A 12,520-nucleotide genomic window follows, 5' to 3' on the forward strand; every position below is an offset into this window, starting at 1 on the left:
GCACAGGATTCTCAGAGCTATCTAAGCTTACAGATTTTCTTCTCCTTCAATGTATTCTATTTTGTATTTTTCTATTTAATTTTGTCATGTCTTGAGTCTCATGGATAAAAAGGCAAACAGTGAGGTTTGTATGAAAAAGCCATAGAGCGAAAAAAGGCAGAGAGTGCAAAATTAAAAGAAAAAGTCATAGATGTCCTTAAAGTTCCTTTGTACATCTGTGTTGTATTTCATGATTCTGTAGGAATCTCCTTGTAAGTTGGGTTAGCACTTTACAGTCTGTAATCAAGAAGATTATAGTGAAATTCCATCATTGTTGTGATGGAGACTGGATGTAGGCTGCACTGCACTTAGCAGCTGAACCATGATATATCTGGGTGTAATATTCTCTCTCTTCTACTCCATTTCTGTTTCTACTGCATAGGAGCTAAAACCGAAAAATATCTCGTGCCAAGTGACGAGACAAAAAAAATAAAAGTCTCGTGGCTAGAGATAAGACAAAAATAAAAAAATTTCCTCAAACCAGCAAGTGTAACTAAGCAAAAAAGGGCTAAGATTCAACCCCATTCTCTTAGCCACTGAAAACCATTATAATTTTATATACAATTTGGTAAGGTATTTCTTATGCTTCGCCCGAACTATGCACTCATTTGATATATAGTAGTTAGTTCTAATGAAAATAGAAAATAAAATATTTTGATTGAACAACAATTACGTTACTAACTGGAGTGTTTGTTGAGTGAATTTTGATTATATAAAACCATGATATGCTACTAAACGCTAAATATGTTACTAACTTTGATTGTATAAAGGCAATAAGTTAATTTATATTTTAATGCTATTGACGAACTTTTTAAAGGAGAACTACCCCTTAGTACTTGTGGCTACTGTGGAATGTAACATGGCATTTGAAATGAGCAAACTATAACCTTTATCCACTCCAAGTTAAATTTGCGACACAGGCCAAGATATTGAAGTTAATTCAAAAGATAAGTGTTAGGTGAAGAGGCAAGATGCAAGGCAATTTTCATCATCGCAATATTTTAAATCAATACTCAAAATGAATCGAAGTCTACCAAAATCAAGTAAATTAATAGAAATATAAGTATTTTTTTAGTGATTATTCACACTGTCAATATAAAGTGCTTTATATAAAATTAAACATGCATATATCTTCATAGTTTAGATCATAATCATAATTATTGGATGCACAGGAATGATGCTGAATTCATTGAAGAAATTGTGAAATATGTGTTGCAAAGGTTGAACCAAGAATACCAATGTGATCCAAAAGAATTTGTTGGAATTCATGAACCAATTGTAGAGCTAGAATTAGTATTGTGCAGGGAATCGAAAGCTGTTCTTATTGTCGGACTTTGGGGCATGGGCGGTATTGGTAAGACAACTCTAGCTAATAATATTTTCAACAGAATGCAATATGAATTTCAAGGTGTATGCTTTTTGGAGAATGTAAGAGAGAGAGTTCTGAAATATGGCATGACTCATTTATTTTTGTATCTTATTATAACAATTCTGTAACCCTATAGTGAGAATCTTTTTGAGAACGATGCTCTCACTCCCCTACAGGTTTTTTCCTTTTCAGGATATGGGCGACGAAACTTCAGAAGAGTTATATTCATTTTCTGTTTATTCGACAATATTTTGTATTATCTTAGTTTTTATTTTTCTCTCACCTTTATTTCTAGCAGTTTTTGCAAGAGGGATAGGAGTTTTAATATGTGAAGTTTGTATATTAGTATGATGTATATATATATGTATTATTTGTAAGTATTGTAATCTGTATTGTAACGTACAAATGTATGTTTGGAATATTCGGTTTCAATTTTAAACAGACTCATGTTTTAGCACTAAATATTTTAAGAGTCATCATAATACTCGAGTTATAAGAGTGACGCAGCCGGAAGAGTGATTTTGATAGTTAGGATGTTACATAGTCGATGTGATCAAAATGGACATAATCGTGTTAAATATAAAAATCTTAATCCAGAAAGAATATAAGTTTTTTTTAGATAATTCTGGCTTTATGAAGTGATTCTATTTTAATTTTACTTGTATTTGTGAAATCATACGCTTGAATTTTGTCATTTTACTTTGATTTTAATTATATTTATATAATCTTGCACTTGAATTTTGCAATTTTATTTTTATTTTAATTCTGTTTATTTTTATTTTAATTGTGTTTATGCAAAGCTGCACCTAAATTATGCACATAGTAAATTAAATTCTGCATATCTGCACTAATTCTGTGAAACTGCAATATGAAATAGGAATGTCAACTAAATAACAGGGTTAATAGAGTTATTCAAATTATCTTTTCACTGTGTATGTTTTACTCTTTGATTTTCAATTATTTTATTATAGACCATGATTACCAATAATCTATGCCGTTTTACTATTGTCATCATAAGCTCAGATCTTACACTACATAAGGACCACATTTGCCAAACGGAAAAAAAAATAGATAAACAACTAAATGAAATCCAAATTTTAACTGATTTGTAAGAGTGTAAGGTCTTAAGCTTTCCAACACCTTCGATTAAAAAAAAAGATTTTATTTGGAATATCAAAGAAAATGTTAGAAATGAATTAGGTTATTGTTAATTGTGAAAATAAACCTCTCAGAAATTACAATGCAGCAGATTATTGACATTAGTAAAACAAAACCAAATCTCTTAGAAAAATAAACACCTTCTATTAAATTTTTGGTGAATTTTACTCTATCTTTTCTAAAATAAAGGGTAAATTATCCCTTGTGATATTTATAGTGATTATTCATAAATTATTCTTCTACCAGAGCTCCAAGATTTACGTTATCTTCTCTTTTCTTTTCAATTGACGCGATGTTTCTCTTGAAACTTGATAGTAGTGTCATTTTCATAATTCCCACCAAATACATACACCTCTTCTTCTCCAATTTTAAAACCATAATTCCTCTCGAATCCAATTACCATTTCCAATCAATTAGGTTAGGGTTTTGAACTTGTTCATATGCTTTCAATCTCCCATTTCAACGAGCATATCTATTAATTTTTCAGCTCTCTCCTTCCTAAGATTTTTTTCCTAGTATTTTTCTTAAAATTCAATCAAAGCAACAATGATATTCCTCTTCAGATAACCAACTCTCATAGCCTTGTATAACTATATAACAAACACAAATTAAAATATTAGTTAGTCATAAAAACAATGAGTTAATAATTACCATTTTAAGATTTTTATTATTTGAATAATGATTGAAAAATAATTTAAGAACAATTAAAGAAAAAAATAAAAAATAAAAAATTTTGATGTCTTCTTTCACGCATCAATTACCATCATTTTTAACTAATATATCACAAATCTTTATCAATTTTTTTAGTTCTCTCGTTTTTAGGATTTTCTAGCGATTGTATTAGAGATAGCAATTAGATTTGACGATCTTATTCGAACTTTGAAACTCTGGTTGAAAGATAATTTATCAATAATCACAGTATATGTCACAAGGAATAATTTACCCTTTATTTTAGAGAGGGCATAATAGAATTCACATAAATTTTTAATTGATATAATTTTATTACAAGTTAAAGATCTAATTAATAATTGTACATTAGCTAATGTTTCATCACAAAGAAGGAAGCCATGTCTAGAACTACAGCTGGTCAAGTCATCAAGTGCAGAGGTACTGCTACTTAGCCATGTTACATTTCTTTCTCAGCTAACTAGTAATAACACCCATGTGTTAATGTTGCAAGTTTGAGAATATCAAATTAGTCCCATCTTGAAGAAAGCAAAGAAGAGTGAAAAGTTTATAAGATGATAATTAGTCCAACTCATTTGATTATGTACAGGAGGAGGAGAGTGATAATTCAATCTGGTAAAATTAAGGGGTACATCGTACATGAGCTTAATTATATAAGTGGGAACAGAATCTCTAAAAATTGAGCGACATAGACTTCTTTCAATGACAAGATGAGTAGTGATAGCAATTTTCCAATGAATAGGATGATCAATGATGCCAATCCTTTTCACTATTCTCTCTCTGAGTATTTGTCCACACACAAATCACAAAAAGATACAACATATAAAAACTATTTGCTAGATATTTTCCACATGGTGGGGTACTCATCATAATGAGAAACAGCGTTTAGATTTAGTACGATACGATACTTGTTCAACTAAAAAATTATTGCAGCATCCAATTACCATTATTATTCAGTGCACCCTTCACTTGATAAGTTAACACTATTATTATCAGTTGAATTGCAGAAGAAACTAAAATGGCTTCTTCTCCTTCCATTACTTATGATGTGTTCTTGAGTTTCAGAGGCACAGACACTCGGCGCGGTATTCTTAGCCATTTGGTTAAGGCTTTCAATCAAAAGCAAATTGAAACATATGTAGATTACATGCTGAGGGAAGGAACTGAAATATCACACTCACTCCTTACAGCCATTGAACAATCTCAAATCTCTTTGATCATATTCTCCCAAGACTATGCTTCTTCCAGATGGTGCTTGGATGAACTTGTGACAATAATGAAATGCAGAAAACAAAATGGTCAAATCGCAATACCTGTTTTCTATGAAGTGGATCCATCTTGGGTACGCCATCAAAAGGGAAGTTATCAGGATGCATTTGCTAATCACGAGAAAACTTCATCACAGGACAAGGTTCAAATCTGGAGACAAGCTCTAAACCAAGCTGCCAATTTGTCAGGATTACATTCATCAAATTTTGGGTCAGTTCCTTTCTTCATTTCTCTTAAAAGTTCAATTTTGATGAAGCGTAAACTTTTTTATAATCAATTTAACCATATTTATTCTTTTTAGTGACTATTCACACTGTCAATATAAAAGTGCTTTATATAAAATTAAACATGCATATATCTTCATAGTTTAGATCATGATCGTAATTATTGGATGCACAGGAATGATGCTGAATTCATTGAAGAAATTGTGAAACGTGTGTTGCAAAGGTTGAACCAAGCATACCAATGTGATCCAAAAGAATTTGTTGGAATTCATGAACCAATTGCAGAGCTAGAATCAGTATTGTGCAGGGAATCGAAAGCTGTTCTTGTTGTCGGACTTTGGGGCATGGGCGGTATTGGTAAGACAACCCTAGCTAGTAATATTTTCAACAGATTGCAATATGAATTTCAAGGTGTATGCTTTTTGGAGAATGTAAGGGAGAGAGTTCAGAGATATGGCATGACTCATTTGAAGAAAGAGCTTCTTTCTAAACTACTAGAGGAAAAAGATGTAGTCCCTTTCATCATGCCTGATGGAATAACCAATTTTGCCAAAAGAAGACTTAGTCGAAAGGCAATTCTTCTTGTTCTTGATGATGTCAATGATCCAGACCAATTGGAAGATTTATGTGGAAGAGGGTTTGAATGGTTTGGACCAACTACTAGAATTATAGTAACAACTAGGGATAAGCATGTATTACTTGTTAAACAAGTTGATCACATACATGAGGTTAAGCCATTGAATGACGATGAATCTCTCAAGCTTTTTAATTTGAATGCCTTCAAACAAAACTATGACATTGAAAGAGACCAAGATCATGCTGAGCTGGCCATGAAGCTGGTTACTTATGCTAATGGCATTCCATTGGCTTTGAAAGTTTTGGGCTCCTCTCTTTATGGAAGAAGCAAAGAAGAGTGGGAAAGTCAACTGTCTAAACTTGAGAAAATTCCTCATGTCAAAATTCAGAATATATTGAGAGTGAGTTACAATGACTTGGATCGTCATGATCAAAATATTTTTTTATACATTGCATGTTTCTTTGAAACAGATAATGCAGAACAGATAAAATGTCTACTTGATTCTTGTGGATATTCAACAGCCATTGGGTTGAGAAATCTTCATGATAAAGCTCTTATTTCCATTGCACCAAAAAGTATGGCAATGCATGATTTGATTCGTGACATGGGCCGCGAAGTAGTTCGCGAAGAATCTCCGAGTAATCCTGGAAATCGTAGTAGATTATGGGATCCCGTTGACATCTATGAAGTATTGAAATATAACAGGGTAAGTAGTGTATTAGTCCTGCATCCTACTATATATTATCAAATGAATGTGGCACTCTTTTCTGCGAAATTTTTATATTCTCTTGATATATGTGTAGGGAACTGAAACTGTTGAAAGCATAACATTCGACATGAAAAACATTGACATGTATTTGAGTTTGCATCCCCGGGCATTTGCAAGAATGTACAAGTTGAAGTTTTTGAGAATCAGTTGTTCTTGGACGAGGCATGGGGAATGTCTGTTGCGTGTTCCTCAAGGTATTGAATCTCTTTCAGACGAGTTGAGACTTTTGGAATGGAATGCGTGCCCTTTGAAATCTTTGCCATCATCTTTTTGTGCTGAAAACCTTGTTAAACTTATGATGATGGATAGCGGGTTAGAAAAGCTTTGAGATGATGTCCAGGTATGTAAATTTTTTCCACTTTAAATGTTCTGGTTAATCTTTTACTCTTTCCTTTTAATTTTATTTGGCAATGTTATAATAATAAAACGAAGATGACTACTTACGTAAAAATATTTTTATGTGAAAATAATATTTGATAATAGTTGAATAATTTGACATATTTAATATAATATATGTTAATATTTTAATATAAGTAGATAATTACCTAAACAATATATACAAAAGATCATAATATTAGACATCACCTATCATCATGTGAGTAATTGCAGAAGACGAATCACAAAACATTAAAATTTTAGCTACTAACCAACTATATGATACGTATTTTCAGAATATTGTAAATTTAAAGGAAGTATATCTTCAAGGATCTAGGAAGCTAATGGAGCTGCCGGATTTATCTAGAGCCTTAAAGCTTCAAGTATTAAACATTTCTGAGTGTGTGAGTCTGCGCCAAGTTCCCTCATCTATTGCATCATGCCACAATCTACTTGAGCTCAACTTAAGTAGATGTTACGAACTTGGCAGTTTCCATCACTGCATCTATCTAGAATCTCTCAAAATACTCTTCCTTGACAGCTGCATAAATCTCAGAGAGTTCTCATTATTATTGTCCACTGACAGTGACACATTGCCAGCCAAAGCCACAGCCGCAATGGCACTTGAAAATATAAGTTTGGTTGATTGTTGTAATCTTTCTCTGCTGCCACACAACATAGGCATGCTCTCATCATTGAAGTACTTGTCACTTTGTCGGAGCTACATAACTTGCTTGCCCGAAAGCATCAAGCATTTGTCACTGCTGAAATCACTCAACTTGAGGGGTTGTCAGATGCTTCAGTCCTTGCCGGAGCTTCCATCTTCTATTACAGAATTAGATGTTAGTGACTGCACCTCATTAGAGACTACTACTCCATCTACATTTGCCTACTCCGACGAGCAGATTGAGACCGAAATCTTTGCTTTTGCCAACTGCATAAAGTTAGACCATCTTACAAAGAAAGGGATTATGGAAGATGCTTGTATGAGAATAAAGAGAGCAGCGAATACTTGTCTAGCAGCAATAAAAGAGAACGAGGACGATGATAGAAGAGCATTACTTGTTAATCCACACTATCACTACAAGGTTCAGGGTTGCTTGCGAGAGAACGAGATTGAGAACGAGGATGGAAGAGAATATCAATATCATCACAGGGTTCAGTTTTGTTTGCCTGGAAAACAAGTTCCAAGTTGGTTCACTCATAGAAGTAGAAACAAAGAAACCATGATGACTATTGAACTTGTCCTTCCTCATCGTGCTTCGAATGACAGGTTTTTGGGTTTCATCTTATGTGTTGTTGTTCCTAAAAAGGGCAGTTCAGGAATCTTGGGATGTAAGTATTGCATTGAAAGTGTGGAGTATAGCAGCTGGTGGAACCCAAGTCCGAGGGTCGGTGTTATTGACAATGTGTTTTTGTGGTATGTGGGGGAATGCTGCATTGATATAGTGAGAGAAATGAAAGAAAATGTATGTAAGTTGAAGGTTTCATTTCAATTCTCCATTATTGGAGGCAATATTTGCACAAGGGACATAAGACAGTGTGGTGTCCACCCGATTTATGCCTCCGATGTGTTCAAACAAGGGGTTGTGGTGACACACATGGATGATGACAATGAGAATGAATGTGGTATAGAAGAACAAGAACAACTTCCTTGAATATTAATGATGAAGTGAAGAAGAGAGTAAAGCATACCTTGCTGTTCCAGAAGTAAAGATCAGAATGACAAAGACTACTAGTGTAGAGAATCTTCAAGCGAACTTCACCAGCCTCTGGTGGTGCTACCTCTACTTCTTCTATGGCCACTGGCTTCCCTTCTTCCCATGCAACCGCAGCTATGAACGCAATAATCATTTCATCAATGCATTGAAGAAAAAGAGAAAAAGAAACATAACATGGTTAAGTAGTAGTACCTCTGCACTTGATGACTTGACCAGCTGTAGTGCTAGACATGGCTTCCTTCTTTGTGATGAATGATGATGGAATGTTTGGTACATTCTTTTTTTTAATATTTAAAATACAAATTCAAATATCTTTAAAATCAATTTGTTTAAAACTAAATTTAAAAATCAAAATTTTAATCTGAATAAAATCCGAAATAATCTAAACGGATTCAATGAAAATAAAATAAAATAACATATATATATATAAACCATTCCAATTCCTCTATAAATTTCCCTCTGGAATTAGAAAACTTGAAGAGCGTAGTATTCAAAACTAACCTTTCTTCTAACCTTGTGCAGAGAAGAAGAAGCAAGGAAGAGAATCGAGAGGTCTTCATCTTCTGCCAAGATGCCAAGAACCCAATTACCCAAAATTGGTCAGTTTCATCTTTTTGTTTTATTTGTGAGGAATATTCATACATGAATGAGGAAATAAATTCTTTTTACCATTTCAATTTTCAAAAGAATTAGATGTAGATAATCAATGAAAATTTTCTTGTTTCAAGTTTTTTCTTTCCTGAGTGTGTAAGAATTTTTGTATGGGATAATGTCTATCTATTATGTTCTTTTTTTTTCTTTTTCAGTTCTTGCTACTTATTACATTAATGATTCAATTTTATGGTGAACTAATATGGTTTGGATTCATTATTATGAGTTCAAAACAATTTCTTTTTATTTGTTTTATGTGCCTTTATAATGTCAATCTTTACCTTTATGATAAATCTCTTTCTTTTTTTAACATATTCTGAAGATGGCCTTAAAGTGGAAGGTTTGGAACGTTTGGGAAGGCCTGTCCTTTTTGAGTTGATTGTGAATCCTGGACAGGTATCATCATATAAACTTTTCTATTATATTTTACTAGTTAATTATGAACCAAGAATTAGTCCCTCTTTAAATTTGGTGCAGGATGTGGTTGCGAAGCTACTTGAGGTTTGGGAAGCAAGCGATCAGTCTAGCTATATAATTTCAGTCTCTGGTCATATATCAAAAGCCGCAATTGGCAAACCAAGCTCAGATATGTTTTATATATATGATGTACAAACAAACAATCACTTATATGCACTTGTTCATGTGTGTCATTCTTTCATGTTCTTCTTATATTCCATTTACTTGCATGCTTTTCTATCATCTGCATGCAGGGACACTTTTAGATTCTGTCTCTGTCTGGACATTGGGGGTTTAAAAAGAGGATGGTTCTGCAGAGTATTATCTGTGCATCACATTGGCTGATTCTGATGGAGAGGTTTTTGATGGAGAGGCTTTTGGTGGCACTACTGTCAGTAGATTAATAGCTTCCGACACTGTAGAAGTAAGAAAAATTGACTTATTCCTTAACTTTCTTTCTCTCGAAAGTTTTTAAACTGTTTGTATAGAACCGTGTTACGCCAATGATTTTATTATTTCTAGTACTATTAAAAGTTGTTCATATCTATCATGAAATTGATAAAATTGTGTTGTGTACCTCCATAATTAATTGGAATTTCTTGAATTGTAATGTGATCATACATTCTACTAACTTTGTAACTTCTCTTCTAACTTCTTATGATGAATTTTGTGAAAGAAGAGGAAAAGAGCACCTAGAAAAACTGCAATGAAGCTAGAACTTCTGCTAAAGCATCATCATTAGATATTGCCCTGCTCGTGCTCCTATTCTTTGTCCTTGTGAAGATAATAGCGTGATAAGGAAAAACTAATTTGAGAACAATGTGATTAGTTTTATTTCTGAAAGGGTTACCTTTTTCGTTTGAGGATAGCATATGATTGTATGTTTGAGGTTTGGTTAAATAAATAAAGTAGACTATAAAACATTTCAGTATGATACTTGATCGCCACTCAAGAATTGCATTCATCATCAGTCATTCATTTCACTGCATTAAGCTAGCAATTACTAGCTACTTCTCTGAAATTACGTATGATGTTGCTCAGTTTCAGAGGCACACACTCACTTTGGTTGTCCAAATCAAAGATATTGAACTAGACATCTTACTTTTTAAAGAGTTAGAGAAAATAAATACAAAGCATGTGTATATGAATTCAATTTGAGAGATTCTAGATGGACGTAGTGTTGGAAACTGCCAAGTCCATAGCATCCGTTTTCAAAGAGGTCAACCATATTGTGTCATGATGCAACAGATGGGGGAACTTGACGCAGACTCACACACTCAGAAATGTGTAATACTTGAAGCTTTGAGGCTCTCCACAAATCTTCTGGCACCTCCATTAGCTTCCTAGATCCTTGAAGATATACTTCCTTTATTGTTTTGTGATTCGTTTTCTGCAACTACTCACATGATGATATTTGAATACTATAGATAAGATGTTAGATGTTGAATAATCAAACTTTTCATGTCAGAATAATTAAATACTTTTATAAAAATATAATCTAACTTTTTCATCAACACTAATTATGTATCCTATATGATACTTGATGTCTGATATTATGATCTTTTGTATATATGTAATATGACTATTTTTTAGGTAATTATCTATTTATATTAAAATATTAATATATATTATATTAAATATGTGAAATTATTCAACTGTTTTCAAATATTATTTTTACATAAAAATATTTTTACGTAAGTAGTCTTCTTCATTTTATTATCTTAAAAGTGCCAAATAAAATTAAAAGGAATGAGTAAAAGATTAACGAGAGCAGTTAAAGTGAAAAAAATTTACATACCTGGATACCATTCCCAAGCTTTTCCAACCCGCTATCCATTATCATAATTTTAACAAGGTTTTCAGCATAAAAAGATGATGGCAAAGATTTCAAAGGGCACGCATTCCATTCAAAAAGTCTCAACTTTTCTGAAAGAGACTCAATACCTCCTTCAGGAACACGTAACAGACATTTCCCATGCCTCGTCCAAGAACAACTCGTCCTCTAGGAAGACCATGCAAGAAGCGCGAAGAGTCACAATTTCAATACGTGTGTTTTTACAAATGTAGTTGATGTGGGTCATAATCGTGTTAAATATAAAAATCCTAATCCAGAAAGAATATAAATTTTTTTAGATAATTCTGACTTTATGAAGTGATTTTATTTTAATTTTAGTTATATTTGTGAAATTATACGCATAAATTTTGCCATTTTATTTTGATTTTAATTATATTTGTATAATCTTGCACTTGAATTTTGCAATTTTATTTTTATTTTAATTCAGTTTATTTTTATTTTAATTGTGTTTATGCAAAGCTGAACCTAAATTATGCACATAGTAAATTAAATTCCGCATGTTTGCACTAATTCTGTGAAACTGCAGTATGAAATAGGAATGTCAACTAAATAACAGGATTAATAGAATTATTCAAATTATCTTTTCACTATATATGTTTTAGTCTTTGGTTTTCAATTATTTCATTGTAGACCATGATTACCAATAATCTATGGCGTTTTACTATTGTCATCATAAGCTCAGATCTTAAGATATCTAATGAATAATATTATAGTTTACTACATAAGGACCAGCTTTGCCAAAAGAAAAAAAATAGATAAACAACTAAATGAAATCCAAATTTTAACTCTGACTCTAAGGTCTTAAGCTTTCCAACACCTTCGATAAAAAAAAAAGATTTTATTTGAAATATCAAAAAATGTTAGAAATGAATTAGGTTAGTTATTGTTAGTTGTGAAAATAAACCTCAGAAAATACAATATAACAGATTATGTACATAACTAAAACAAAACAAAATATCTTAGAAAAATAAACACCTTCTATTAAATTTTTAATTGATATAATTTTATTAAAAGTCAAAGATCTAATTAATAATTATATATTAGTTAAAGTTAGACAACTCTAATATTTCTCTACCGCTATTCTTTGTGTTTTTATAAAAATAGATGATATTAGTATATCAGGTTTATTTGAATGAAGTTGATGCTAAAGTTGAGTAGATCTTAGTTCAAATTTTTCATGTTCAATATTATTCTCTTTTTAGCTTGACATCACCTTGTTGACACTCAATTACTTGAAAAGCTTTAGAGTTCACTAGAGGAAGTATGGCAAATGAAAATGATCTTTTAATAGTAAAATTGAATAGTATACAAATAAAAATAATTATTTAGTGTATGAAAATATCTATTAGACTACATAAAGTGATTTGAAA

At 32.1% G+C, this 12,520-nt stretch overlaps 1 protein-coding gene across 11 annotated transcripts; it reads left to right on the forward strand.

Annotated features, from left to right (window-relative positions):
* The first annotated feature begins 4,195 nt into the window (after positions 1-4,195).
* Positions 4,196-10,759, forward strand: LOC130944696 (disease resistance protein RPV1-like). 11 transcript variants are annotated; one of them, XR_009072143.1, is made up of 8 exons: positions 4,196-4,732; positions 4,922-6,029; positions 6,127-6,432; positions 8,711-8,787; positions 9,162-9,235; positions 9,317-9,445; positions 9,550-9,719; positions 9,972-10,759. XR_009072143.1 is itself a non-coding variant. In XM_057873159.1 (4 exons), exons 1-3 carry the CDS (start codon positions 4,272-4,274, stop codon positions 6,418-6,420), a joined length of 1,863 nt encoding a protein of 620 aa, XP_057729142.1. In that variant the 5' UTR covers positions 4,196-4,271; the 3' UTR covers positions 6,421-6,432; positions 6,764-7,023. The 11 variants fall into 11 exon arrangements, 1 of the variants encoding a protein (XP_057729142.1); XR_009072142.1 differs by having other exon boundaries at positions 9,975-10,759; XR_009072144.1 differs by having other exon boundaries at positions 10,544-10,759.
* The last annotated feature ends 1,761 nt before the right edge of the window (positions 10,760-12,520 follow it).

This window comes from Arachis stenosperma, chromosome 8 (assembly GCF_014773155.1).
Source record: "Arachis stenosperma cultivar V10309 chromosome 8, arast.V10309.gnm1.PFL2, whole genome shotgun sequence".
Taxonomy (NCBI): domain Eukaryota; kingdom Viridiplantae; phylum Streptophyta; class Magnoliopsida; order Fabales; family Fabaceae; genus Arachis; species Arachis stenosperma.

Bases quoted from the DNA above. Each gene is read 5' to 3' on its own strand.
- LOC130944696 (XM_057873159.1), top strand. From the start codon at position 4,272: ATGGCTTCTTCTCCTTCCATTACTTATGATGTGTTCTTGAGTTTCAGA. The intron at 4,733-4,921 runs GTCAGTTCCTTT...TTGGATGCACAG, and splicing joins TTACATTCATCAAATTTTGG to GAATGATGCTGAATTCATTG. The intron at 6,030-6,126 runs GTAAGTAGTGTA...ATATATGTGTAG, and splicing joins AAGTATTGAAATATAACAGG to GGAACTGAAACTGTTGAAAG.